Below are 27,857 nucleotides of genomic sequence, written 5' to 3'. Positions count from 1 at the left end.
TAGGGATAGGTGTGTTGAAACAATTCATTCAGGGTTTGTACTCGGGTAAACTGCATCGGGAGTTTCATTATGGACCCGAGTATATATTATAAGTTAATTTTATTATTATTATTGTTATTTTTTTAAAGAGGTTTGACAGAGGGAACTGTAACTGCTAAGGTCTTATCGTTCCGAGAACAAACCTGTTCACAATAAAATCCATCCCAAGCAGAAATCGAACCCGCGATCTAGCGCGTACAATGCAGACGCGCTACCCTCCACGATTCCTAGGCTGGTTTTTTTTTTTTTTTTTTTTTTTTTTTTTTTAATTTTTTTTTTTTGGGGGGTTTTTTTTTTTTTTTTTTTTTTTTTTTTTGATAAATTCTTGACTTGTTTTTATTGTTATTTCAGGCGGGAGGAGGCCCCATATCGCCCCCGGAGTCCACATTCAACAAGCTGGCCCCATCTCGAAACCGGTACACCCTTCTCAAGGATGAACTATAGTGCCTCTCCTTCCCCTATCAGGTCTCCCCCATGGAATTCTGGAAATAGGGCCCTCCCTGGACTGAAATTCTGGTACTAATTTCCTCACCATCTCGAATTATGGAAATAGGGCCTTTTTGGACTGAAATTCTGATACCACTTCCCAACCTTTTAGAATAGAATTATTGAAATAGGGCCCTTTCTAGAAATAAGCGTTCTTAGGCCTGAAATTCTGGTACCAATTCCCCTCTCTCTTTCGAATAAAATTGTGGAAACAGGGCCTTCTTTTATTGAAATTCCTTCTTTTTTATGTACCATAAGTAGTGGGAACTGTAACAACGATCTTATCGTTCCAAAATCAAAGAGAGAAATAGGGCCCTCCCTGGACTGAAATTCTGGTACTAATTTCCTCACCATCTCGAATTATGGAAATAGGGCCTTTTTGGACTGAAATTCTGGTACCACTTCCCAACCTTTTAGAATAGAATTTTTGAAATAGGGCCCTTTCTAGAAATAAGCGTTCTTAGGCCTGAAATTCTGGTACCAATTCCCCTCTCTCTTTCGAATAAAATTGTGGAAACAGGGCCTTCTTTTATTGAAATTCCTTCTTTTTTATGTACCATAAGTAGTGGGAACTGTAACAACGATCTTATCGTTCCAAAATCAAAGAGAGAAGGAGGATAGGTGAAAGCCAGCCGTTCTGAGAACGAATCTTATCAGTTTAGGAATCGAACCCTCGAACTTCCAACTGAAATTTTGGTACCAGGTCATTAATTCTTTCTTTTTTCTTATTAGTTTTGACTGTGATGAAATCTCGAAAAAAAAACTCCCACGCTCCCTACTTTTTTCCCTCGATTTTGATGTTATTTCCCTCTTTTTCACCTTCGTTTAGTCCCTTCTTCTGATTTCTCCCTTCTCCTCCTCTAGATTTTGATGTTATTTCAAAGAGAGAAGGAGGATAGGTGAAAGCTAGCCGTTCCGAGAACGAATCTTATCTGTTTAGGAATCGAACCCTCGAACTTCCAACTGAAGTTTTGGTACCAGGTCATTAATTCTTTCTTTTTTCTTATTAGTTTTGACTGTGATGAAATCTCGAAAAAAAACTCCCACGCTCCCTACTTTTTTCCCTCGATTTTGATGTTATTTCCCTCTTTTTCACCTTTGTTTATTCACCTCTTCTGATTTTCTCCCTTCTCTCCTATCTTTCCCCCCAGATTTTGATGTTATTTTCCTTCTTTCAATGTTCCTTCTCTCTTGTTTCTTTTACTTCCTTCTTTTTTTCTCCCAGCTTCCCCCTTGTTTCATTTTGATTTGCTTAATTCCCTCTTTGTCTTTTAATTTTTCCCCTCTTCTGATTTTCTCCCTTTTATATTTTCGTCCTTAACCCTTTTTGTTTTTGTTTATCCCTTCCATTTAGTGTAGGTTTTCAACAATTTCAACTTTTCGTAAAAAACTGATAACAATCGTAGAGTCGAGAAAGAAGTTCGTCTATGAATAAATAAAATATGTGAAATAAAATAAAAGATAATAGTGTTTAAAATAACGATAATGATAAATTTAATGCTGAAATACTTGATCAACAAGAGAACATTTGTAAAATTCTACTATTCTATTCTACTTAAAATAAAATGTTTTAGCTTTATTTCTAATTTTACCTTTTCTATCAAATTTTTGTACTATGAAGATTTTAGCCTTTTTACTTTCCTTATCCTATAGGAAGGAAAGTAATGTTTTTAACAGGCAAAAAAACAGCTGTCATGTTTTGAACCTTCATATAACTTAGGGATTTATGGTTTATCTCTCCTTTTATTTTCTAAAATTAAAAAAAAAAAAAAAAAATAGACCTAGGCAATTAAATTATTCTAATATTTAAAATAATTTAGTGTATTAAAAAAAAAAAAAAAGTAAAAAAAAAATTGTTTCTTTTTTGTAAACATGATTTATTTGTGTAATATTGTATCTAGAGTAGAGGCACGTTCTATTTTTTCTCTTCTATTTTTCACTAGCCACAATATAGGTAATCTAGTGGTTAATTTCAATTTATGTTGTAGCGACTAACTGCTAAGGTCTTATCGTCCCGAAAGCGAAAAGAGAAGACAGACAGGATAGGAGAAAGCCAGCCGATCCGATAACGAACCTTATCCGTCCAGGATAAAAATCTGTCCGGGGCGGGAATCGAACCCGCGACCTAGTGCTTACAAGGCAGACGCTACCCTCCAAGCTAACTAGGCTGGCTATAAGGTTTTTATTTTTTGTACTCTTGTGTTATGTACATGGAATTAACCCATTGTGTTTAGAGTAAAATATGAATTTAACCCTTTGTTGTTAGAGTGGAATGGAACGTGCCTGTATATTTCAAATTTATGTATCGAAATAATAAAGACAGATTTTGTTTCTCAATCACTGGAATTGTGTGTTATGTGGCGCACTTTGTTATTTGACTGTGTCTTTATTTTCACCTCTCTTTTATGATTTAGGTATGTAAAGTCTCGTTCCTACTTGTCGTTCGGGAAAAAAATCGTGTCGTGTGTAGTTAGAACACACTCATTTAAATTACACTGTCTACAGGATATTCGAAAGAAAATCGAATGAAACACACGATATAGCAGTTACAGTTCCCTCTGTCAAACCTCTTAAAAAAAAAGATATACAGTGCTGTTAAAGCACCTGTTGTCTAGTTAACTAGAAGGGCGCCTGCCTTCTAAGAGTGGGTTCGATTCCCGTGCGGGGCGTTCTTTATCCTAAACAGATAAGGTTCGTTCTTGGAACGGCTGAATTTTTCCTATCCTGTCCCCTCTCTTCAATTTCGGCACGATAAGACCTCCGTTGTTCGTATAAGCTTATCCCAACTATTAGAGCTGTTTGTTTCTACACGTAAGCCTCTTTTTTTTAAGAGGTTTGACAGAGGGAACTGTAGCTGCTATGGTCTTATCGTCCCGAAATCGAAGAGAGAAGGAAGACAGGATAGAAGAAAGCCAACCGTTCCGAGAACGAACGTTATCCCGTCAGGATAAAATCCGCCCCGGGCGGGAATCGAACCCGCGGCCTAGCGCTTACAAGGCAGACGCGCCACCAACTACGTAAGCCTCAGTGTGAACTTTTTGTGTACGATCTCTGTTGTTACGATTCCCTTTATCAAAACTTTGTCTCTGCCTTGTAAGCGCTAGGCTACGGGTTTGATTCCCGCCCGGGGCGGATGGGATAATGTTCGTTCTCGGAATGACTGGCTTTCTCCTATCCTGTCTTCCTTCTCTCTTCGCTTTCGGGACGATAAGACCCTATCAGTTAATGTTCCCTCTATTGAACCTGTTGAAAAGAAAAAACTTCTGGACTACCTGAGCCTACTGTATAGATACATACAAACAGAACGCCAAAATGAGTTTTCATCAAATAGTTTTATTTTACACAGTAAATTACAACAACTTCAACCGATTTTTTAAAAGTAAATAAATAATTCCAAATAAATTCAAGATATAAAAGGTAATATAATATAATATCTAAATAGAAGTGTGGGGGGAAAAAAATAAACTTCTTAAAACAATGTTGAATAAAGGTTTGGATAAACTTGGTTTTCAAATGAAAAGACAAAAAGTTGGAGGGAAAATAAAAGTTTTTAAAACTCGGAAAAAAAATGATCTACATTTTTTTCGTCAATTTCCTGACCATTTTAGCGGATATGCTGACCAAAGCTGACATAGGTCAAATAATAGTGCTTATTTTTACTGCTGGTAAAGGACTGAAAAACCCATTAGCCCAGCAGTAAGTTAAACAATCAGGTAGATATTATTGTGATCAAATTCTCAAATAATACCATACCTCGGCTGGGATTGAACCCACTCTGATAGTTTTTGAAAGGGGTCCCAATATGTTTCTCTCATTTAGAATAGGTTCTCTTTTCATAAAATTGTATAACGCTGACCTAACACACGGAAAGTCGAGGTTCAATTCTCGGTGGGACATGAAAATTGTCACAAAAAAAATATTTTTGTAGTGAGTTTTGTGCTTGGTGGGGTAGCACTCAGGCTTGTGAATGGCTAATTTATGAGGGAAGCAGTATAACAGAGAATTACCACCCACAGTAGTCAATTTTGGTGTTCAGTGTTGGATATTTTTTAAATTGATTAACTTGAGGTCTGTTTGATTTTTCTAGTTCATTGGAGATTAGATAATAATTGAAAAATAGTTTAAAAAATGGCATTCCTTCAAATGAAATGAAGGATCTTTTAAACCAGTTTTAGCCTACACTAGGTTGTTCTCACAAAGTTGAGACTGTTGAGAGCCCTTACTAAAGTACATTTAAGAAGATATTTCAAGTTTTAGGTGCTCTTTCACATCACTACATGCCTAGAAGGTAGTCAGCCACTCATCCTGATTACAAACCACACCCAACACTACTGTTGGCCAAAACTAAAAACTCCTTTTAAAAGGGCTTAGCTTAGCTCCGTTCCCTAACTTTTAAACTGTTAGCTAAAACTAAAAACTCCTTTTAAAAGGGTTTAGCTTAGCTCCGTTCCCTATTTTATAAGTTTATATCACACAGAAACTCATAGCTTTCATAAAAAGCCAACTCTTCTGCTTTCTCCTAACAAGTAATATCTCATTTCTGTCACCCTTAACATCCTAGTTGTAGAATAAAATGGAGAATAGGGAGGATTTTGTGCTTTACTTCTTGGACAGTTGATTACTGAGCCAGTCGAGACCTTCGTACAATCCTTGCCCTTGTGTAGCACATGTCGACTGGATGTACCATTGTCTGTTGCGGAGAGAGTGAAGACCTGTGAAAAGAGAAAGTACAAAATGGAGATTAGTTCTTCCTGAGAGTTTAACATCACTGTATATAAGCATGATAACTTCTAAGGTTTTTTTTATGTCCAACACATACAATCAAGCAAGAACCTTGAACATTGAATCTGTGTGGTGGAAAAAAGATCACAGGCAACCTGAAATGCTGCCTGTTGCTTGATGAAAAGTTAGTCATTCAACCTGCCTGTTATGCCTGATAAAATTTCGCTACTTTTTTCCCTCGATTTTGATGTTATTTCCCTCTTTTTCACCTTTGTTTATTCACCTCTTCTGATTTTCTCCCTTCTCTCGTCATAAGACATTTTTTTTTTCCAATTATCAACAAGGATCAAGCGCGCCGGGAGGCGCGCGAACGTCAAGAGTTCACAGCACCGCCCGGCCTATATTAACACGAAACAGAATTTCAGCGTTTTTCGGTTATCTAAAACAAAGAAAGGTTCAATTCCAATGAGATATCATCTCTTGTTGACAAGCAATTGACACTACAATAATTTCTTCCGTTATCTTTAGTAGATGAAGCTTTTCATTATCTGACAGTAAATATAACACACATCAAACAAAACATGATTGGTTACTGACAGATTTACAAACAAAACATCAATGTTTTTCTCACCTGTAAAACAAATATTTTTGTATTCTACTGTTTCTACATTGAAACCAATGGTAGGGATTGTGGTGACAACTTCACCGAGCTTCAATTTGTACAAAATTGTTGTCTTCCCGGCAGCATCTAAGCCTACCATGAGGATTCTCATCTGAGCCTTGCCAAATAAACGGGTAAGAACACTTGATAATGTCAAACCCATGATGGAATTGAGATCAGTGAGGAGTTTTGATCAATGTGTTCAGATTTTTTTTCTTTTCCGTCACTGAAAATCTTTGTACTTTACTTCAGCAGAGTCTGAAAAAATAAACAATGATATTAAGTTACCTACTTTAACCTTGTATTTGGGTTACACAAATCTAATTTAGGATATAGCCAGAAGCGATAGCATGTTGAATGTATCACAGTTCCCAAAGGATCATGTAAATTAAGTAACATTGTGCATGATCAGAATCTAGAGGGTGACCATCCAGGTAAATATATGCTGCTAGCTTTTCCCAGACTGGAGTTTTGATCAATGTGTTCAGATTTTTTTTCTTTTCCGTCACTGAAAATCTTTGTACTTTACTTCAGCAGAGTCTGAAAAAATAAATAATGATATTGAGTTACCTACTTTAACCTTGTATTTGGGTTACACAAATCTAATTTAGGATATAGCCAGAAGCGATAGCATGTTGAATGCATCACAGTTCCCAAAGAATCATGTAAATTAAGTAACATTGTGCATGATCAGAATCTAGAGGGTGACCATCCAGGTAAATGTATGCTGCTAGCTGTTCCCAGACCCACTCTGGCTGGGTAGCTTGTTGAAAAATGGTGGCTGAAAAACCTGTAGCTAAAAACCTTAGGAGATATACAGTGATGTAAAGCCTGCATAAAATCAATAATTAATTTTAGCACTTTCATAATGCATTTTTCCTCCCATTTTTATGAAATAACAGTGATTAATTGTGATGTAAAGCCTGCATAAAATCAATAATTAATTTTAGCACTTTCATAATGCATTTTTCCTCCCATTTTTATGAAATAACAGTGATTATGCAGAAGTCACGTCCGTGGAAAAGAAAAGCTCCTTTTTGTATTTAACCTAACCATATAATAACACTAATGGAAAAGAAAAGCTCCTTTTTGTATTCAACCTAACCCTATAATAACACTAATCACTGCTCTAATTGTGAAAACTCCTTATTGCATGAAAACTCCTTCTTGTGTTTAACCTAACCCTATAATAACACTGGTCACTGCTTGTTAGTGCCAGTTCCTTTGGTAGCAATATTCCACAGACATGACTTCTGCACAAGTAGGTACCAAAATAACTCTGCCGTACTCTACTTCACACAGAGAAAAACTCAACATGATTTATGTCAAGTGATACATTGTGGAATACCCCACACTTATCTGTCAGCCCTACCATAAGGAGTGCCAGTAGGTATTGTGTTTAACCTAACCCTATAATAACACTGGTCACTGCTTGTTAGTGCCAGTTCCTTTGGTAGCAATATTCCACGGACGTGACTTCTGCACAAGTACCAAAATAACTCTGCCATACTCTACTTCACACAGAGAAAAACTCAACATGATATGTCAAGTGATACATTGTGGAATACCCCACACTTATCTGTCAGCCCTACCATAAGGAGTGCCAGTAGGTATTATTAATGTTGTGTTTACAGTTAACAGTTATGATGTCATCACAAATGATTATCATTAGGATGTCTCTATGAATATAATTTCAGGGAGAATTAATTCCAATGATGAAGGTTTCCTGGTTTCACACTTTGTGTAACATAAATCAACAGTTCTGACATTGTAGATACAAAAGATACGGCGTAAAAGATGTTGGGACAAAAACTGTCCGGGACGAGGAGAAAAACAGCGAGAAATACTTACATCGAACTGCTGTAAACTGAACAGAATCTGATTCCAGAATTCGAAAAGCCTTCACAAATTCTAAAGAAGGAAAATCACTTCTGTATTGACGATTGACGTGGAAATCGAGAAATTTTAAAAAATTTCAGCGAAAAGAAATTTTCTTTTTTGTTGACGAGTGAACGAACGCATGTCTATGAAGCTGGCAAAATTCGAACGATCGACAGGGTGCAACGAAATCTCAAAATTGTTTGAGAAGTTAGCAACAGAAGGATAGCAACTTCTACACTCGTGTGAAATGGGATTTTTTACGAGGTATTTTTTAATCGGACAAATTTTTCCCTCGCTTTGGTCCACCTAAAACGCGTTTTTTCTTTCACCGGTGGATTTGAAAACACGTTTTGCTACACCGTTCTTTTTTATGGGCGGCAATTTTTGAAAATTTTCCACCCTCTGCATTGCATTGCATGATTTTGTGAAATTTTTATCTGAGTCATATTTCATAAATTGATAAAAGCTTCTCAGATACAGGCCTTCTGAGAAAGGTATTATTCTATCCTAGATAAGCCAAAACTAGAGTTTTACTCCTTGGTACCATTTGATTATTTTAAAAAGATTGTTGTAATTTTCTCTTAAAGAAATGGAGCACCTTACCAACCTGGAAGGCAAGAAAGTTCTACTGCTATGGAACTCAACAGCAAGACAAGAACAGATGCCATCATACATGGATTCTCTCCGCACCAAAGTAGGAACCAATGGGGCTGTCCAGTTTGAGAACATTGATAGACTCTCTCTCGGTAAGTTGAACAAGGACACCCTGGGACAACCTTTTATGATTTGCAAAACTTTTTGCACATATCCTAAAAGTTATGATGAAATATTATAGAATTAAACCCTTTGAAAACCTTGTAAATTAGTTTTTTGAACATAGAATCTTCAGGTCAAATTTCCACTGTGCCAACCACTACACCAGCTATTTAAGACCAATAAAGTTTGGGTACTTGTGCAGAAGTCATGTCCGTGGAATGATTTTGGCTTGATCGGTCTAATTAAATTTGTGTTTTAACGCCATACGGACCCTCAAGGGTTAAATATCATATGATCAGGCAGTTAGGTGTGGCGTTAACACTGTGTAAAGTAACCCAAAGAAGGATCTCACGAACGCCATATGGTCCTCGATTAAAGTTAAAATCTATTTCATATTGTACAGTACACATATGATGAGACTCTATAGACAGTGATTCCCAAACTGGGGGAGATTAAGACCTCATTGGGGTGTCGCAGAACATTTGAAGAATGTTGAGAACCTCTGGGAATTCTCGAGTTAGACGAGACAAGAATATCTCATCTCGAGATATAGAATCTTCAGGTCAAATTTCCACTGTGCCAACCACTACACCAGCTATTTAAGACCAATAAAGTTTGGCTACTTGTGCAGAAGTCACGTCCGTGGAATATTGCTACCAAAGGAACTGGCACAAACAAGCAGTGACCCTGGTTATTATAGGGTTAGGTTAAACGCAAAAAGGAGTTTTCACAATTAGAGCAGTGATTAGTGTTATTATAGGGTTAGGTTAAATTATAGGGTTAGGTTAAACGCAAAAAGGAGTTTTCACAATTAGAGCAGTGATTAGTGTTATTATAGGGTTAGGTTAAATATATTATAGGGTTAGGTTAAACGCAAAAAGGAGTTTTCACAATTAGAGCAGTGATTAGTGTTATTATAGGGTTAGGTTAAATAAAAAAATTCTGCATAGTTACCAATGTTTGAAGCACTAATGTTCATTTACCTACTTTGTTCTTCATTTCTTGCATACAGATGATCACACTCCCTCGTCATATGATGTGGTCCTATCGGGAATCATGGAGCCACACACACTGATACACACCAAGGATATATTGAGCAAAATAATCAAACTAGTCAAGCCTAAAGGTGAGAACTTATTTAATAGACTGCATGAGCATGACAATTTTATTTTAGACAATCATCGGCTAAATTTCCAAAGATTTTTTGTTTTTAATCTTGGAGGAGGAGGACAAGATAGGAGAAAGCCAGCTGTTCCAAGAACAAACTTTATCTGTTTAGGATAAAGTTTGCCCGAGTGGTAACCTACTCGTAACTTGTAACCGAGCAATAACATGGGAGATATGCAATGTTCCAAGCTAACGATGTAAACTACAAAGTTTCATTCTTGTTTCAGGCAAAGTGATTGTGTATCAGCCTGTAGCACCAATTGAAGACACCACTGACAAACTTCCCACACTTGACCAATTCAAATCAAGTCTTGTCCTTAGTGGATTCTCCAGTATTGAATCCCCTGTTGATGTTACACTCAATGAAGACCACACTAAACAGATTCAGGCAGCACTGAGTCACAATGCTAAAGTAGCGGTGTACCAGATACAGTTTGAGAAACCCAACTTTGAGGTAATTTGACATAATGGTAAGAATTCTTATTCTTTGTGCTAGGTACTGGGTTTGATTCCCACCAGGGACAAACTTTATCCTAAACAGATATGTTTTGTTCTCGGAACGGCTGGCTTTCTCCTATCTTGTCTTCCTTCTCTAATATCTTGGAACAGTAAGACCTCTGTTGTTACAGTTCCCTCCATCAAACCCCCTAAAAAGAAGAAGAAAGCAGTACTTACCTCGGTGGTGTAGTGGTCAAGGCACTCGCCTGGTAAACAGCAGGGCGTGGGTTCAATCCCAGCCGAGGTATGGTATTTTACTCTCAATATAATTTGAGAATTTCACCACAATAAAAATAGTAGTAGCCTACTGCTGGAGTAAAGGGACTTTTCAGTCCTATGCGAGCAGTATAAAAGTGAAAAAAAAAAAAAAAAAAAAAAAAAAAAAAAAAAAGACGCTCCACCTTGAAAAAGATTTCCAAAAGAATGATTGTTATTGCTGTGTTTATCAACCAGTCACAGGCTGGCAGCTTAATTATTTATTTGTTACAATAAATAAATTAATGTTTCTTCTCTTCGCCTTGGGAGCCCTAGGTTGCGGGTTCGATTCCCGCGACCTAGGGTAGTAGATTCGTAGAAGCTCAACCCATCCTTTGGGGCACTTGCCCTTATACCTAAGCCTCAGAGTGAGCTTCTTGTGTATGGAGTTAAACTGGTTCCTAACTAAGCTCGAAGATCTGGGTGATCTTCCGTATCTTTTTGGCACTTTCACCACATAGTAGTTACTGTTTGGCTGAACATCTCCACCGCTTTGGTCTAAAAACCTCTCCTATTTGTTCCTTATGTTCCTTAAACAGTCCTATGAACTCAGTTCACCTGAACTCCTGTCCTGCCTTGGAAGCCAGCAATGACATTGTAGGTAAATATTGATTGGGAAGCCAGAGGTAAAATGACCTAGTAGTCAAATAACCCGACTTTTGCAAACAACAACAACATAGTAGTTAAGCTCCAAGGGTTAGAACGTAAAGAACGCCTCAGATTAGACAGTCTTCTTCTTTACCCTTTCCCACTCAAGTGGGGTCGGCATTTTTAGTCAACAATTTCCAGGAACCTCGGTTGTGAACTTCATTACCCCTTCTCGCTCAAATCTTTATTTATACAGTGTTCCCATCTTTTCTTTGGTCTTCCTCTTGCTCTGCGTCCTTCAACGTCCATTCGACCCAGATTAGACAGTCTTACCTTGAATAAACTTTGAAAACGAGATACCATGTCAAGTACTAATTAATACTAAAATAAGAAGAGAATAAGTCTTCACTTGACTAAATAAACGAATTTATTTTTCTTTCATTGCAATTTTTCAATTTAGTCCTGAGGATGGCATCATGAGAAGTTGAAACATGTTGACTCTTTTCCATCAATAAATTCGTTTATTTAGTCAAGTGAAGACTTATTCTCTTCTTATTTTAGTATTAGTCTTACCTTGGATAATATCATGGACAGCACACCACAGCCACAGAACAAATCAATCACCAGCGTCTTCTTCTTCCTACAATCCGCCAGTTCACATACATTCTGATAAACGACATCAGCAGCATACGTGTTAATGTGTAAGAATAGTGAGGGAGTGATGAGTATGGTGGTGTCCAGGAGATCCTCGGTAAGATGGTGCTCCCCCCATGCGTGAGAGAAAGGGAGCTCGAACACCACAGCCACAGAACAAATCAATCACCAGCGTCTTCTTCTTCCTACAATCCGCCAGTTCACATACATTCTGATAAACGACATCAGCGGCATAGGTGTTAATGTGTAAGAATAGTGAGGGAGTGATGAGTATGGTGGTGTCCAGGAGATCCTCGGTGAGATGGTGCTCCCCCCATGCGTGAGAGAAAGGGAGCTCGAACGATTTCTTTGTACACCTAAAACGAGGAGAAATAGGTAAGAGACAACATTTTTTTTTTTTTAGGTACTTAAACATGTGATATGTTTTCTTCTTCTTCTATTGGGCGCTTTAACACTCTCGTGTCGCCCGCGCCGACTCCTCTTGGTGGTGTGGTCAAGGCGTCCTACCTCGGTGGTGTAGTGATCAAGGCGCTCGCCTGGTAAACAGGAGGGCGTGGGTTCAATCCCAGCCGAGGTATGGAATTTTATCCTCAATATAATTTGAGAATTTGACCACAATAATAGTAGTAGCCTACTGCTGGAGTAAAGGGACTTTTCAGTCCTATGCGAGCAGTATAAATAAGCACTATTATTATTAGATTCAAATAGCGTCCAGGTACATTAAGGCCGAATCAATGATAGTGGGGTATATTTTTTTTCTCCTTCTAAAGAGGTATGTTTGATAGAGGGAAAAGTAATCACGAAGGTCTTATGGTCCCAAAACCGAAGAGAGGAACCTTCTCTGTTTAAGATAAAGTCCGCCCCTAGGCTGGCTCTTAATAGAGCTTAATGGACAATTGTCTTTTTTTTTTAATTTTGAACTTAATTATCTATCATAAAAAAAATAAATATTTGCAATAAAAGGTGCCATGATTCTTTCTTTCATTCTGCACATCAGATACTTACCCCTTAGGTCTTGCCTGCAGATAAATACTCTTGATAACAGGGTCGGTGTCAGATTTCATAGCTTCATCTTCACCGTCTCCCACAAGAAACTTGACAACACTTTCCTTATAGCCGGCAAACTCCTCACTTGTATCATCCTCTGACTGGACTATTACCTGACAAATAACAATATCAGTGTATCTATTGTCACCCATTGTCAATAGAGGATATCAAGGCATTTGCAGCAATGCCAGCTTAAGTAGTCTTCTGCAGATTATGACGATGGGTCAGCTCCCTGGTGTAGTGGTCACTGCACTCGCCTTGCACGCGGGAGACCCGGGTTCGATTCCCGGCGGGGTCAAGAAATTTGTATCACGCAGATACAAATTTTTGTCGATGGTGGGATTCGAACCCGGGACCTTCTGCATGGCAAGCAAGCGCGTTACCACTGGACCAACCGTGCCCCCTTAAGGATTAAACCATCCTTAAGGACTGTTTGCTCCTACACCTAAGTCTCGGATTGGACTTTTTGTGTATGGACTTATGGAGTTTAGCTGAGATTGTGGTCTTGGAGCTAAGTATCCTACTAGGTAGGTACTCTTCTTATCAAAAAATATCTTTTCACGTATTAATTTCTGATTTCAGTGTTACCTGGGAGATGCTTTTAGATGTTCTACTTGTCCATACCTCGGTATGCCAGCGTTCAAACCGGGTGAGAAAGTCTCCATCAGTGATTTACAACTCAAAGCTGATGTATAAATGCTAACGAATGCGTATTGTTTTATCACTTGTCATCATTCATTACATAATTTACGAGTACCTAGGTACTTCATTTTGGTGTCTTATCAACTTTCTTTATTGTATTCTAACTTGTAACATAGTCTTTGGATACTGAACTGACTGGGGGAAGAACAGTGAATATCTAACTCGCCTAGCTAGTAATGAGAGGGCTGGCTTATAAATATGGCTTTAATCTAGGACAAAGTATTATTGTAGTTGTCTACTTCATTCCTTTTTTATTAGTATTTCTTTCCATACCTACCTATAGTTTCTTTTTTATAAAACGAAATAAACAGTTATCTTGTTATTAATTTCACCTGGGAAGTAAAGAGTGAAAATAAACGCAATCAAGTTTTTAAATAATTCTTTAAATATGTTACAAAATGTTTATTTATTACAGAAGGTTTTGTTTTAATTTAAGTAGGTACACAGACAGATTCAGTAGAGGACCATATTGACGATCTAGGACAAAGTATTATTGTAGTTGTCTACTTCATTCCTTTTTTATTAGTATTTCTTTCCATACCTACCTATAGTTTCTTTTTTATCAAATGAAATATTCCCAAACTTGTAAATGAATAAAATAAATGTGTTTATAAAACGAAATAAACAGTTGCCTTCTTCTTAATTTCAACTGGAAAATAGAAAGGAAAAAATATCGAACACACAGGGTTTTAAATAATTCTTTAAATATGTTACAAAATTTTTATTTATTACAGAAGGGAAGTTTTACACTGAAATGTCTTTCTATTATTTTAAAGTAGATCACCATCAGATAAAATTATGTCACAATAATATCCGTGATCAATATGATTAAGGTGCTCGAGGTCGCGGGTTCGATTCCCGCCCGGGGCAAACTTTATCCTGAACAGATGAGGTTCGTTCTCGGAACGGCTGGCTTTCTCCTATCCTGTCTTCCGTCTCTCTTCGCTTTCAAGACGATTATACCTTAGTATATTTAATATTTACGTAATGACAGCATGTATTTTTGAATTGTTTAAAATTTGCACCTGTTATGTTGGGTAATTATTCAGAAGCCACTAAAATGAAAAAAAAAGTTCCTTTTTGTGTTTAACCTAACCCTATAACACTGGTCACTGCTCATGTGTGACAGCTCCTGTTTGTAGCAATTTTCCATTGACATGACTTCTCAACAGGTCTCGAGTAGCTTCAGGTTCCGCCATATTGTAATTGTATTGAGGGAAATGAAAAAAATGTTTCGTAATTTCTCCACTAGATGTCGTCATGTTTGTTGAATTTCCACTTTTTACCCCCACTCCTGACGCAGAGTGAACGCCGCATCGATGCGGCGTAGGAATGAAAAACAGACCTCCTGGAAGAGGTTTGATTCGCGTGTGTAGCTACCTTCAGATCCGTTCACACGATCACCACCATGAAAAAAGTTGCTAAATCATTTCAACAATGCGATAACCTCACCAATGTAAACAACCAGCAACCAGGTTGCTTCATCGATTGCCCGCTTCTCACTCTAAAAATCCAAACATTTGATGTTTCGAATTTCCGACGTTTTTTGGAATTTTTGGACAAAATTTGAAATTTGCCGACTTTTCCGCCAATTAAGCCAATTTTGACGGAAAATTGGTATCAAGAGAAAGCTCACAACCGGAATCAAGCAGAAAATCTCATTTTCTAGTTACCAAGCTTTCCTCACCGTTCCTTTTCTGTCGACAGGTAAGTTTGTCTATAAATACAGCATTGGATAATTCCCTCTGCCAATGGCCTTGTTGTTAAGTTGTATCAAAATAAAATACTTCCCTCTCAGGAAATACTGGTCCCTTGTTCCCTGAAAAGAGCATTGAGGTAAACTTTATTCTAAATGGATGAGGTTCATCCTTGCTGGCTTTCTTTTATCCTGCCCTATCTTTTGGTTTTTGGACAAGACCTCCCCCCTCCCCATTGTTACAGTTCCCTTCATTAAACCTCTTGTTTGTTACAAAGTACTAAATTTTCACTGTTTCTTCCTCTTCAGATCTCTCACAATGTCTACCCCACTGCCATGTAATCCCAAACCTTTCCTCAACTTACTCACCGGTAAGTCTGTCATCTGCAAACTGAAGTGGGGACACGAGTACAAAGGAATCCTAGTGTCCACCGATGGCTATATGAACTGTCAGCTGGCATCAACAGAAGAAATCATCGATGGACATTGTACGGGAAAACTCGGAGAAGTCCTGATCAGGTGTAACAACATTCTCTACATCCGAGGTGCAGAAGAAGGAGATGAAGAAGGAGAAATGAGGGAATAGAAAGTGATTTTCCATGTTCCTTGTACATATTGTCATTCCTTAAATTGTAAGGTTCTTTTTTAATTGTAAGTGCAGTGTGTATGTCTAGTACTGCACTTTCATTAATTTCATGCTTTACAAAAGTTATGATTAAATATTCAAAAGACAAGACTTCTAATTCTTAATAAAATGACTGTCTTCTGAACAAGCACAGATACTTGTCAAAATGTTCCAAGTTTGACCAAGATGAAGTAAAAGACTTACTGGTAGGCATGGGGGGTCAGACATACATATTACGTCATGAGGGGTCAGACATACATGTAGAACTGGATTTCTCTGGTCATTTTAATTGGAATAAAAATGCAAATAACTTTTGGGCTGACAAGACAGCAGTTACAGTTCCCTCTATCAAAATGTTAAGGGGTCATTAGAGATGTTTCTCTTGTAGGAGCTTAACTTCCTTGCTTAACACATTACATTGTGTATGAATTGTTTGGAATTTAAGCCTTCATATTATTGAACATCAATAAAATCAAACATTTTTGCTCCTACTTAAAAAACCTGTGATTTCTTTCTTCATAGAAATTACTTCTACTAGTTAGACTACAGTCAGTTGTTGCTTTATTCCACACTCTTCCAGTAAAAATATTAGCCTTTGTTGCTAATTAAACAACTGGTGGTTCAGTACTTTGATGTACTGTAGAACTTGCTGTGTCCATTCAATTCAATTTTTGGATTGACCAAGGTATAAATTATGTTCTAAGTGATATTTTCCAACTACTACACCATTATTCTGAAAATAAGTTCCTGTGCAATGGCCAATGAATATTGAAATAACAAAAACAAAGATTCAAGTATAAGTTAAATACTTAATGGAAATCTTAATTTTATTGGAGAATAAGAAATGAGAAAAAAGGGGAGATAAATATTTGTAGATATATATATATTTTTTTCCTCTAATTTCAGGTCCCACTAGTTTCCAATCCCAGTGACTCTCTTCAGGTCCCACTAGTCTCCAATAACAGAATTGAGTTCAGCCCGTACAGTTTAGATATAAGTCAACCAGGTCCTTCTTACCAGTACCCTCAAACAACATCTATAAATAGTTCATTTGAGAATTCATCATGTTCAAGTGCAAACTCTTACATTGAACCCCTCTCACCTGTTTCTTCACAATCACAGCTTGTGAATATCTATGAACCCAACTTTGTAAAGAAATGTCTCATCAAAAAATTTGATGGACAAAGTGCACTTGAATTTGCCAAAGCTAATAACGGTTGCCTTAGGGATGGGCATAGGACATACATTTCTGTCATTCTAATAAATTCTATTCTGGAACCATAACCACTACGTCCCATTTCGGTTGCTGATCTCACATACTTGGCCAACGAAATATGTAAAATTTTTCCAGGAGAGAAAAACCCAGAAGTTTATTACGAGAGGCCCATACCAAATGTTCATAAGAATGGCAGTGGCATGCTATATGCTGCCATTCAGAGTGCAAGAAAAAAAAGAAGAGAAGCTGCTCTGTAGCTGGAAGTAATAAGAAGAAGGTTACTCAGGAACCTGCTGAGAAGGACATTCAAGGCACTCTTCAGATTAGTGATCCAGAAGTGTTAGCAAATATTGAGTATTTGAAAAACACGGTCTCAGATTTAACAAGTGTTGAATACTTATGGGAAGTAACATATGATGAGAGGATAAAAGAAATCTATAAACCAGGCAATGTTGTGGACTATCTACATCAATTCCCAAGCTTGAGGTTGCTGGATGGTTACAAGCTGGTAAGTAAAACAATATCGTGGTCGGACTGGTCGGGGTGAAATTCAAATCCCACAAAAAAATTACCATTAAAAAAGGGGCCAAGTTCTTTAGCACCTCTCAAAAAGTGTGGCCTACCAAAGTTGTGATATCTAAAAATACGGCCAAGTCAAATAACAACACAAAGATACCAAAACCTACCATTATTGAAAATAGGTACAGAATGGTTAAGGTTGAGATGTTAATAATCGAATCCCGGACTTGCAATTTTTCTTTTTCAAATTGATGATTTTATTTCAACAAAAATAAATGTGTGACATGTGAAACATAAAAAAAAAAATGTAAAACAATACCTTGGCCACATTATTGTTTGTTAAGAACCAAGTTGATAAAAGTAAAATACCTATACAGTATGTCCATAATTGTAGTAGGCCCCGATATTTTCCAAGTTGATGAAGCATACGTTGTAATAGATGACACAAAATACCTATTGAATTCGTTTTTAGTTGCGGTTGACACTCTTGTTTTAAGATTTTTTTTTTTTTTGAAATTGCTTTTTAGTCCTCCTTCCTTTATTATTACTAATAATAAAAGGTATAGTGGACGGACTATTGTATTCGCTTCGGTGTCTGTCTGTCCGTCAGTCTGTCTGTCCCCATAGAAGGACTAATCCAAACCTGGTCGACCTATATATCAAATTAAGGGTCTTTCTATCAGTAACACGAAAGTGGTGGTGCAAATTTTGTCCGGAGAACCGTAAAGCCAAAAAACCAAAAAAACTGGTTTTTGGGGGATTTTTTTTCACATTTTCTCTCACAAACGAGCTCTGATCTTGAAATTTGTCGCGACGACCTATGAACTCAAAGCAAGAAAGTTTTAGATAACAGTAACAGGTGCAAATTTTAAACAATTCAAAAATACATGCTGTCATTACGTAAATATTAAATAGTAGTCAACCTCCATGCCCTAGTTACTCGTATAACACTAGGCTTGCACACCAGAGATCCCAGATTCGATTCCCAGCAGGGTAAGTGATTGCAAAAGAGACACTGAGTAATGCTGTGATATCCACACAAGATGTGATAAGGTTTGACTTTACAACAAATAAAATTTATGATTCGATTTTGAATCTTACCTTCCATAAGACTAGCTGGATCACAGGGTCCGAGGGGTCGGGATATTTGATACGCATCAAACTTCTTGCACAGCACCACCATCTCTAGTCGTACGGTATGTGGTGCAATATCCACCGGCACCACACGCACCGGTAGCAAGGCGGCTTCTGTGAGAGACATGAGGTTCTTGACGATGTTGGATTTGGAGTTTGAGTTGAGGTAGATCACCTTGGTCAGGTTGTTCATGTCTCCAATCATGTCTATGTAGAAACGCGCTGTGAACAGTCAACAAGAATTTTTCTTAGTGAAATTCATATTAGACACACAAAATAGATAATTAATTGCTTACCTGGAGGACCCACAGACAGCAAAATCCAAAGGAGTGGCCGTGGCCACCTACTCGAGGGGTCGGGATATCTGATACGCATCAAACTTCTTGCACAGCACCACCATCTCTAGTCGTACGGTATGTGGTGCAATATCCACCGGTACCACACGCACCGGTAGCAAGGCGGCTTCGGTGAGAGACATTAGATTCTTGACGATGTTGGATTTGGAGTTGGAATTGAGGTAGATCACCTTGGTCAGGTTGTTCATGTCTCCAATCATGTCGATGTAGAAACGCGCTGTGAACAGTCAACAAGAATTTTTCTTAATGAAATTCATATTAGACATCCAAAATAGATAATTAATTGCTTACCTGGAGGACCCACAGACAGCAAAATCCAAAGGAATGGCCGTGGCCACCTACAGGAGACACAAGATCTGACAATATGGTGATCCAGACACAGAAAGTAAAGTAAAGAGTTCATCTCTCATTTAAGGGAGATGTTTTAAAGTACCACGGTTTACACTTACGTTTTGAGTTGGAGGGTGGATCAATAATCAGGATAACTTCTTCGGCTTGCAATATATTGGACCAGGCTTGCATCAGAGCATCTTCTGGTTTACCGATGATAAACTGAATATTCTTGATGTTGTTATGAGCCGCCATGGTCTTGGCTTGTTTGATATTCCACTTGGACGGGTCTATGGCGATCACGTGACGCGCTTTCTGTAATAAGAATATCGGTATTAATCCCAACCTTGATTTTATAAAACAAAACCAGCCTGATTAGCTTGAAAGGTAGTGCAAAAAAATTAAGAAAAAAGACGCTCCACCTTGAAAAAGATTTCCAAAAGAATGATTGTTATTGCTGTGTTTATCAAGCAGTCACAGGCTGGCAGCTTAATTATTTATTTGTTATAATAAATAAATGTTTCTTCTCTTCGCCTTGGGAGCTCTAGGTCGCGGGTTCGATTCCGGCGACCTAGGGTAGTAGATTCGTAGAAGCTTAACCCATCCTTTGGGGCACTTGCCCTTATACCTAAGCCTCAGAGTGAGCTTCTTGTGTATGGGGTTAAACTGGTTCCTAACTAAGCTCGAAGATCTGGGCGATCTTCCGTATCTTTTTGGCACTTTCACCGAATGAGCAGTAGTCAAGTAACCAAGTATTCAACTATTCATGTGAAATCAGATCAATGTCTGAAAGTTGGTGGTTCAAGTACAAGATAAAATTACCATAGACTCATTCCTCACTTACCAATTGTCAGTTCACACTTGTTCCGGTAGCCTTCGATTTTTGGTGAAGGTCGGATGTCCTCTATGCGGAACCATTTCAGTAGCTGACTCTTGTGCCAGTCACCAAGCTCCGGGTACTGTTTGGGGAATGAGCTGTGAAATGTGCTGAAACACTGCTCAACTTCTTCAACTTTTTTCTTGAGCTGTGAACAAGTAACTTAGTTTTACTTGTCAATCAAAAGAGGTTTATAACTTTTAGGTAACAGTATTTGGGAAACTAACTTTGAAATATTTTGACAGTAGACTATTGCTTGGGTAAAGGGGATACTATAGTCCTATTCGAACAGTTTTGTCTCCTCCTGTTAAAACTTACTAAAAACAGCAATAAATTGATTTTGAACTTTAATTGTAGGAATACCACCACATTGGTATACATTAGCCAGCCTAGTTAGCTTGGTTGGTAGTGCGTCTGCCTTGTAAGTGCTAGGCCGCAGGTTTGATTCCCACCCGGGGCAGATTTTATCCTGATGGGATAATGTTCATTCTTGGAATGGCTGGCTTTCTCCTATCCTGTCTTCCTTCTCTCTTCTATTTTGGGACAATAAGACCATAGCAGTAAAGCCATACCCTTTCCCAATCAAGTGGGATCCAATCCCTCATTTATTTATTTGTTTTTTTTTTTTTTTCTTTTTTCTCATCTACCTACTTCTACCAATTACCTACCTTTGTATGATTCTATGACTTTTTTTTCTCTCTCTTTCGTCATTTGATTAATTGTTTCCCTTTTTAATTGTAATTGACCTGTGTATAACAGTTTTTGCTATTGATATACACCAAATAAAATAAACATTGTATTGTATTGTATTGGGGTCGGCATTTTTAGTCAACAATTTCCAGTTGCCTCGGCTGTGAACTTCATTACCCCTTAACCCCTTCTCGCTCAAATCTTTATTTATACAGTGTTCCCATCTTTTCTTTGGTCTTCCTCTTGCTCTGCGTCCTTCAACCTCCATTCGACCCAGATCAGACAGTCCTACCTCTTCATCCCTGGGTTCAATCCCAGCCGAGGTATGGAATTTTATCCTCAATATAATTTGAGAATTTGACCACAATAATAGTAGTAGCTTCTGCCTTGGTGGTGTAGTGGTCAAGGCGCTCGCCTGGTAAACAGGAGGGCGTGGGTTCAATCCCATCCGAGGTATGAAAAAAAAAAAAAAAAAAAAAAAAAAAAATGGTAAACATTAAACAAGATGAAAGTTTCTCCTTCATTAGAAGATGACCAAGACTCAGTAGAAAACCTGTTGGAATTCCCGAGATACATAAATGTGTACCACCTAATCTTCACTAGGAATTAGCTTAATGACCTAGTAGTTTTACTAGAAAAAAGAAGAAAAAAAGCCTCTCCTTTAGAAAATCTCACAAACCATTGATAAATAAACACTATTAGTTTATTTACATAGCCAATACATCTCTAGGAAGAATATTGTAAAAATATACCTGGTCTTCATAAGGTAGATCTTTATATGCCAAGAACTTGAGTGCAGGTTGATTCTCCCCTTCGTGTTCTTGTTTGACTTTTTTAACGTCAAACCCATTGGCTCCGTCCGAGTCTGTCCCTTCTTCATTTTTCCTTTTCAGTGATCCATCACTCTCGCCACCATTAGACTGAAAGAAAAGATAAAATTGAAATACCTAAATGGGATTCAATATCTATTAAAAAGTGTTTTGCCATTTTTTAATTCCAATGGGGTTCAGTGTTTGATAAAAAATAACTGAAAATATTTTTTCTTACCCAAGATTCAGTGTCTGCCATTGTGATTCACCTGAAACAACCAAAATGACATTTGGTCAAAATACAACATAGGTAGGTACACTTGGTAAGATGGCTTGGTACTCATTCAGAAGTCATATCAATGGAAAATTGCTACAAAAAGAAGTTTTCACAATTTGAGGAGTGACCAGTGCTATTATAGGGTTAGGTTAAACACAAAAAGGAGCTTCTTTTGTCATTGTCATGGCTTCTGAATAATTATAATTACTTTTGGAATATACCTAGAACCAACCTAGGTAAACATCAAGTTTATAAATCTAACCAGTTTGACAGTGTACACATTTCTTTGAAGGGGTTTGATAAGAGGAACAGTAGATAGCTACAGAGATCTACAAAACAGTGAGGGCAGGATAGGAGAAAGGTCTGCCTTTCTAAGAATGAACCCTACCACCTGTGTTGGACAGTTTGCCTTGGGGCACAAATCAAACCCTTAGCCCTTACAAGTTAGGAGCGCTACCTTCCAAGCTAATTAGACATTCTTTAACTACGAATAAACTGGTCCTGGCCATTGAGAGAAAAACTTACCAATAGATAAGAAACTTACGTTGAAGATGAAATCAATCAAGACGTATAGTTTGATTATGAATAGAGTGGACAGGTTTCTGAGAGTAGCTGACCAACCATTAAACGGTCGAGGAGAGAGCTACTTTATTTATTCGAAGAGTTTTTCAACTTTTTTAATTTTCACGGTTTCCTTTACTTTCCTTACGATTTAAACGATTTTCCCAAAAATTTTCACAAAAAAGAAAACCAAAATGTAGCTTGTAGCTTGTAGCTTGAAGCAAAACAAAAACAAAATGCCGGCTGTGTTGTCCGAGGGAAAAGAAGGGGGAGGAATAAAAAGTTGCTGAGAAAAATGTGCTAACTTCTCACTGAACTTTCTCGTTGCGTTTTGTGAAATCGTGTGAATGGCACTTTTTTTTAATCAAACGGGGGGAAAAAGGAAGCGGGATTTTGAATAGAGATAGAAAGAAATCTCATATTTTTACTTTCTATTATTTTTTAGTTAGCTTAGTTGGTACGTTGGTAGTGGTAGTGCGTCTGCCTTGTAAGCGCTAGGCCCCGGGTTCGATTCCCGCCCGGGGCGGATTTTATCCTGATGGGATAATGTTCGTTCTCGGACCGGCTGGCTTTCTCCTACCCTGTCTTCCTTCTCTCTTCGATTTTCGGGACGATAAGACCTTAAGACCATAGCGGGAATTTTTGATATTATATCACATAGGTACCTAGTATAATACAATACATACCTACTAGTATTATTTTACACTATTTACATACAGGGTGTTTAAAAAAATAGTTGCCACCCCTGAAAACTCGAGAACCGTTTGGAATTCGGAAAAATCCCAAAACGCATATTTCTTAGAAGTCACGTCCGTGGAAAAGAAAAGCTCCTTTTTGTATTTAACCTAACCCTATAATAACACTAATCACTGCTCTAATTGTGAAAACTCCTTCTTGCGTTTAACCTACTAACCCTATAATAACACTGGTCACTGCTCGTTTGTGCCAGTTCCTTTGGTAACAATATTCCACGGACGTGACTTCTGCACAAGTACCCTTCTTTTATTAAGTCTTTGAATTTTTTTCATCCCTCAATCATGGGTTTGGGCAAATGAATGTACGAATCATCGGTCGTGCTGATTTCTACCCGCTTCGATTCCAATGGGGACACTCGCACCCCAGCACCCAATTTGCCAATTTCGGAATTATAACCTAAAACGGGAGAGGAACACACAAAACACGTTTTTTGGGGAGGGATGATTTTTTTTTAGGTTTGGGGGACAACAAAGATTTGGTTGTATGTGTGGCGGTACCAGTTTCCAACCCCTGATGAACCAACCCACAATCCCATTACACCAATAACTTGGGGAGGGTACTGTCATTTAGAACAAAACCAACCAATTATTCAGGAAACTGTATGTCCAATAAATAATCTAGATATTTAAAAATTAGAAATCCAGACCAACCATAATATTACAGAAACTTCTATCCCACCCAACCAAATCATCTTGAGATCCCCTGCAACCCCACCAAACCAGTAGGGTACCACCAACCAATTAATCAGGAAACCGTATATCCAATAACCAATCAGGTACCTCCCTTCTATCCCACCAGACCAAACCACCCCAGATCCCCTGTAACCCCACCAAACCATTTTCCCTCAACCAACCACTGGGGTACCCACCATTAAGAACCAAAACTAACCAATTATAATGACTACAAAGGTACACTTTTTTTCCTCAAAATAACCACCAAACCACCCCTTCAAGTGTCAAATGAAATCAAGAAACTAGGAATCAGGAGGAATAAAGAAAAGGAATAATAATTATAAATTTGTTACACATTGCTGCTTTTTATGGCTTGGACTTGAACCAACAACTTCCAGATCCAAAGTCAACTGCACTACCCACCACACCACTAATGTTAGTTACTTAGTCAAGTAACCAAGTATTCAACTATTCATGTGAAATCAGATCAATGTCTGAAAGTTGGTGGTTCAAGTACAAGATAAAATTACCATAGACTCATTCCTCACTTACCAATTGTCAGTTCACACTTGTTCCGGTAGCCTTCGATTTTTGGTGAAGGTCGGATGTCCTCTATGCGGAACCATTTCAGTAGCTGACTCTTGTGCCAGTCACCAAGCTCCGGGTACTGTTTGGGGAATGAGCTGTGAAATGTGCTGAAACACTGCTCAACTTCTTCAACTTTTTTCTTGAGCTGTGAACAAGTAACTTAGTTTTACTTGTCAATCAAAAGAGGTTTATAACTTTCAGGTAACAGTATTTGGGAAACTAACTTTGAAATATTTTGACAGTAGACTATTTACATAGCCAATATACATCTCTAGGAAGAATATTGTTAAAATATATACCTGGTCTTGATAAGGGTTAGGATCTTTATATGCTCAAGAACTTGAGTGTGCAGGTTGATTTCTTCCCCTTCTTGTCTTGGTTTTTGTTGATTTCTTAAAGCGTCAAACCCATTGGCTCCGTTCCGAGTCGTGTCCCTCTTCATCATTTTTCCTTTTTCAGTGATCCATCACTCTCGCCACCCATTAGGCACTGAAAGAAAAGATAAAATTGAAAATAGCTAATAGGATTGCAATATCTATTAGAAAAGGCGTTTTGCCATTTTTTAATTCAATGGGGAGTTCAGTTGTTTGATAAATAATAATGAACATATTTGCTACCCAAGATTCAGTGGTCTGCCCCATTGTGACTCACCTGAAACAACCAAATGAGCATTTGAGTCAAAAACAACATGGGTAGGGTAAGATGGCTTGGTATCATTTCAGAAGTCATATCAAATAGAAAATTGCTACAAAAAGAAGTTTTCACAATTTGAGGAGTGACCAGCTGCCTATTATAGGTTAGGTTAAACAACAAAAAGGAGCCTCTTTTGTGATTGCATGAGTCTTCTGAATAATTCATAATTACTTTGGAAAATAGCCTAGAACCGAACCTAGGTAAACATCAGTTTATAAATCTAACACAGCTTTTCTCACACAAATGAGCTCTGATCTCGAAATTTGTCGCGACGACCTATGAACTCAAAGCGAGAAAGTTTTAGATAGAAGCAACACACTTCAGTTGATCCAGTTACAGTTTCAATTCCCTCTTTCAAACCTCTTAAAAAAAAAAAAAAAAAAAAAAAAAAAAATTTCATCAAACAGCAAAATTTCATACAGAGGCCCCTCTTCCAGATATCCATTTAAAATTCTTTGCATCCTGTGGCACCCTACATGGTTGTACTATATCACACCAAAAGAAGGGAAACGAGCTTCAGAAGAAGTGTTTCTTTTAATCCAAGTTTAACCCGAAGAGTGTGGACCTGGGTAGATAGTAAAAGATTAGGAAGGTACAAAATTAACCCTTTCGTGACCACTGGGACACCCGTGTCCCACTAACTTAAAGAGGTTTGATGTTTTTGAGTGCGCCAATGCACTTTTTGGGTACTTTTACATCGGAATAGGACTCTATCTCGAAAAAATTTTTCATTTGGTTGAGCCCCATTTCCACAAATTTCACAAAAAAAAAGAAAACCAAAAAAGTAGCTTGTAGCAAAACAAAAACAAAATGCCGGCTGTGTTGTCCGAGGGAAAAGAAGGGGGAGGAATAAAAAGTTGCTGAGAAAAATGTGCTAACTTCTCACTGAACTTTCTCGTTGCGTTTTGTGAAATCGTGTGAATGGCACTTTTTTTTAATCAAACGGGGGGAAAAAGGAAGCGGGATTTTGAATAGAGATAGAAAGAAATCTCATATTTTTACTTTCTATTATTTTTTAGTTAGCTTAGTTGGTACGTTGGTAGTGGTAGTGCGTCTGCCTTGTAAGCGCTAGGCCCCGGGTTCGATTCCCGCCCGGGGCGGATTTTATCCTGATGGGATAATGTTCGTTCTCGGACCGGCTGGCTTTCTCCTACCCTGTCTTCCTTCTCTCTTCGATTTTCGGGACGATAAGACCTTAAGACCATAGCGGGAATTTTTGATATTATATCACATAGGTACCTAGTATAATACAATACATACCTACTAGTATTATTTTACACTATTTACATACAGGGTGTTTAAAAAAATAGTTGCCACCCCTGAAAACTCGAGAACCGTTTGGAATTCGGAAAAATCCCAAAACGCATATTTCTTAGAAGTCACGTCCGTGGAAAAGAAAAGCTCCTTTTTGTATTTAACCTAACCCTATAATAACACTAATCAAAAACTCCTTGCGTTTAACCTAACCCTATAATAACACAGGTCACTGCTCGTTTGTGCCAGTTCCTTTGGTAGCAATATTCCACGGACGTGACTTCTGTACAAGTACCCTTTCTTTTATTAAGTCTTTGAATTTTTTTCATCAAACAGCAAAATTTCATACAGAGGCCCGTCTTTCAGATATCCATTTAAAATTCTTTGCATCCTGTGGCACCCTACATAAATATATGGTTGTACTATCACACCAAAAGAAGGGAAACGAGCTTCAGAAGAAGTCTAGACTCTGGTCAAATTGGTTTAATTTGGGTTTCTTTTAATCCAAGTTTAACCGGAAGAGTGTGGACCTGGGTAAGGTTAGGAAGGTACAAAATTACCCACCTTTGTCAGCACAAAGTCAACATCATCTGTCAACACAATGCCTTATGGTATAGCTTTGTTTACACTGCATTTTTAGTCCGTACTTCCTTTATGTAATAAAAAGGTAGGGGAAGGGTGGGCAAAACGGCCAGTGCGGGCAAAATGGACTTTGCTGATATCTTTTCTTTATAGTTGTATGTAGTTCTTTCTAAAAAAAATTGTAAACATTTTCTGTTATGGCTGATCTACTTTGTGGGTCACCGGTGTCCCACTGGTCCAACGGATGTACTTTTTTTTTTTTGAAATTATAATTTCCTGTGATTGATATTGATTAGTTATCATGATCTATCTCGAGAACAGTAAGAGCTAGAGACTTGAAATTTGGTATGTAGCTGTCAAATGTGACAAGGATGCGACACAAAACTTTTGGTTAAGACCGGTGCAACGCTTGGCGGAATTTTACCGCTTTTTGGCGGTTTTCGGTGTATTTTAACAATATCTCGGGAACGGTATGAGCTAGAGACTTGAAATTTGGTATGTAGTTCACAGATGTGACAAGGATGCAACACAAAACGTTTGGTTGAGATAGGTGCTGCAGTTGGCGGTAAATTGACCGCTTTTGGACAGATTGCGACCGTTTTTTGGCGGTTTTCAGCTATACCGACTAAACGGTTAGAGATATTGTAAATGTTAGGGTAAAGGAACACTCAAATAAGCATCATTTAATAGGATAAGGAAAGTCGTGTGATGTTCACACCAGATTTTTTTTGTTTACTTTCATAACAGCACACTAGTTCCATTCCATG

The 27,857-nt window shown here is 37.8% G+C and overlaps 6 protein-coding genes and 1 long non-coding RNA gene across 8 annotated transcripts; 3 read left to right on the top strand and 4 right to left on the bottom strand.

Moving 5' to 3' along the window:
* Positions 1 to 838: 838 nt before the first annotated feature.
* LOC113467746 lies at positions 839 to 2,898 on the top strand. The gene is made up of 2 exons (XR_003391705.1): positions 839 to 1,146; positions 1,425 to 2,898. It is a non-coding gene; the product is annotated as an uncharacterized LOC113467746 (long non-coding RNA).
* Positions 2,899 to 3,838: 940 nt separating this feature from the next.
* On the bottom strand, positions 3,839 to 7,919 carry LOC103509927 (ADP-ribosylation factor 4). Its single transcript, XM_026824108.1, has 3 exons — positions 7,760 to 7,919; positions 5,879 to 6,166; positions 3,839 to 5,276 (listed from the first exon to the last, which is right to left on the bottom strand). The coding sequence occupies exons 2-3, from the start codon at positions 6,069 to 6,071 to the stop codon at positions 5,125 to 5,127; spliced, it is 345 nt and encodes a 114-aa protein (XP_026679909.1). The 5' UTR covers positions 6,072 to 6,166; positions 7,760 to 7,919; the 3' UTR covers positions 3,839 to 5,124.
* Positions 7,920 to 8,213: 294 nt separating this feature from the next.
* LOC103509926 (anamorsin homolog) lies at positions 8,214 to 13,736 on the top strand. Its single transcript, XM_026824107.1, has 4 exons — positions 8,214 to 8,535; positions 9,558 to 9,671; positions 9,940 to 10,166; positions 13,337 to 13,736. Exons 1-4 carry the CDS (start codon positions 8,379 to 8,381, stop codon positions 13,448 to 13,450), a joined length of 612 nt encoding a protein of 203 aa, XP_026679908.1. The 5' UTR covers positions 8,214 to 8,378; the 3' UTR covers positions 13,451 to 13,736.
* A 1,239-nt stretch (positions 13,737 to 14,975) lies between these two features.
* Positions 14,976 to 16,277, top strand: LOC103509919 (small nuclear ribonucleoprotein F-like). Its single transcript, XM_008474549.3, has 2 exons — positions 14,976 to 15,163; positions 15,462 to 16,277. Exon 2 carries the CDS (start codon positions 15,472 to 15,474, stop codon positions 15,736 to 15,738), a length of 267 nt encoding a protein of 88 aa, XP_008472771.1. The 5' UTR covers positions 14,976 to 15,163; positions 15,462 to 15,471; the 3' UTR covers positions 15,739 to 16,277.
* Positions 16,278 to 18,404: 2,127 nt separating this feature from the next.
* Positions 18,405 to 19,682, bottom strand: LOC113467744 (uncharacterized RNA methyltransferase CTC_02481-like). The gene is made up of 3 exons (XM_026824111.1): positions 19,452 to 19,682; positions 19,001 to 19,219; positions 18,405 to 18,649 (listed from the first exon to the last, which is right to left on the bottom strand). The coding sequence occupies exons 1-3, from the start codon at positions 19,585 to 19,587 to the stop codon at positions 18,420 to 18,422; spliced, it is 585 nt and encodes a 194-aa protein (XP_026679912.1). The 5' UTR covers positions 19,588 to 19,682; the 3' UTR covers positions 18,405 to 18,419.
* Positions 19,683 to 20,148: 466 nt separating this feature from the next.
* On the bottom strand, positions 20,149 to 22,713 carry LOC103509924 (tRNA (uracil-5-)-methyltransferase homolog A-like). 2 transcript variants are annotated; one of them, XM_026824113.1, is made up of 4 exons: positions 22,511 to 22,713; positions 21,947 to 21,977; positions 21,652 to 21,819; positions 20,149 to 20,357 (listed from the first exon to the last, which is right to left on the bottom strand). In XM_026824113.1, exons 2-4 carry the CDS (start codon positions 21,965 to 21,967, stop codon positions 20,169 to 20,171), a joined length of 378 nt encoding a protein of 125 aa, XP_026679914.1. In that variant the 5' UTR covers positions 21,968 to 21,977; positions 22,511 to 22,713; the 3' UTR covers positions 20,149 to 20,168. The 2 variants fall into 2 exon arrangements, with proteins under 2 accessions (XP_026679914.1, XP_026679913.1); XM_026824112.1 differs by having other exon boundaries at positions 20,150 to 20,357; positions 22,530 to 22,713.
* An 857-nt stretch (positions 22,714 to 23,570) lies between these two features.
* Positions 23,571 to 25,044, bottom strand: LOC103509918 (tRNA (uracil-5-)-methyltransferase homolog A-like). The gene is made up of 4 exons (XM_026824106.1): positions 25,032 to 25,044; positions 24,861 to 24,883; positions 24,526 to 24,706; positions 23,571 to 23,698 (listed from the first exon to the last, which is right to left on the bottom strand). Exons 1-4 carry the CDS (start codon positions 25,042 to 25,044, stop codon positions 23,571 to 23,573), a joined length of 345 nt encoding a protein of 114 aa, XP_026679907.1.
* Positions 25,045 to 27,857: the final 2,813 nt, after the last annotated feature.

The sequence above is a fragment of the Diaphorina citri genome, unplaced genomic scaffold, assembly GCF_000475195.1.
Source record: "Diaphorina citri unplaced genomic scaffold, Diaci psyllid genome assembly version 1.1 scaffold543, whole genome shotgun sequence".
Lineage (NCBI taxonomy): Eukaryota > Metazoa > Arthropoda > Insecta > Hemiptera > Psyllidae > Diaphorina > Diaphorina citri.
This window is presented reverse-complemented; position numbering and strand designations above follow the sequence as displayed.

Bases quoted from the DNA above. Each gene is read 5' to 3' on its own strand.
- LOC103509927 (XM_026824108.1), bottom strand. From the start codon at position 6,071: ATGGGTTTGACATTATCAAGTGTTCTTACCCGTTTATTTGGCAAGGCT. The intron at 5,277-5,878 runs GTGAGAAAAACA...TTAAACTCTCAG, and splicing joins CAAAAATATTTGTTTTACAG to GAAGAACTAATCTCCATTTT.
- LOC103509926 (XM_026824107.1), top strand. From the start codon at position 8,379: ATGGAGCACCTTACCAACCTGGAAGGCAAGAAAGTTCTACTGCTATGG. The intron at 8,536-9,557 runs GTAAGTTGAACA...TCTTGCATACAG, and splicing joins CATTGATAGACTCTCTCTCG to ATGATCACACTCCCTCGTCA. The intron at 9,672-9,939 runs GTGAGAACTTAT...TTCTTGTTTCAG, and splicing joins CAAACTAGTCAAGCCTAAAG to GCAAAGTGATTGTGTATCAG.
- LOC103509919 (XM_008474549.3), top strand. From the start codon at position 15,472: ATGTCTACCCCACTGCCATGTAATCCCAAACCTTTCCTCAACTTACTC.
- LOC113467744 (XM_026824111.1), bottom strand. From the start codon at position 19,587: ATGGCGGCTCATAACAACATCAAGAATATTCAGTTTATCATCGGTAAA. The intron at 19,220-19,451 runs GTAAGTGTAAAC...GACTGTTCACAG, and splicing joins TCCACCCTCCAACTCAAAAC to CGCGTTTCTACATCGACATG. The intron at 18,650-19,000 runs CCCTCGAGTAGG...AAATATCCCGAC, and splicing joins TGCGTATCAGATATCCCGAC to CCCTCGGACCCTGTGATCCA.
- LOC103509924 (XM_026824113.1), bottom strand. From the start codon at position 21,967: ATGGCAGACACTGAATCTTGG. The intron at 21,820-21,946 runs GTAAGAAAAAAT...CTTTTCTTTCAG, and splicing joins TGGCAGACACTGAATCTTGG to TCTAATGGTGGCGAGAGTGA. The intron at 20,358-21,651 runs GTATATTTTTAC...ACTTGTTCACAG, and splicing joins ATCTACCTTATGAAGACCAG to CTCAAGAAAAAAGTTGAAGA.
- LOC103509918 (XM_026824106.1), bottom strand. The intron at 24,707-24,860 runs GTATATATTTTA...ACTTGTTCACAG, and splicing joins CTAACCCTTATCAAGACCAG to CTCAAGAAAAAAGTTGAAGA. The intron at 23,699-24,525 runs GTAAGTGAGGAA...CTCCCGTTTTAG, and splicing joins CAAGTGTGAACTGACAATTG to GTTATAATTCCGAAATTGGC.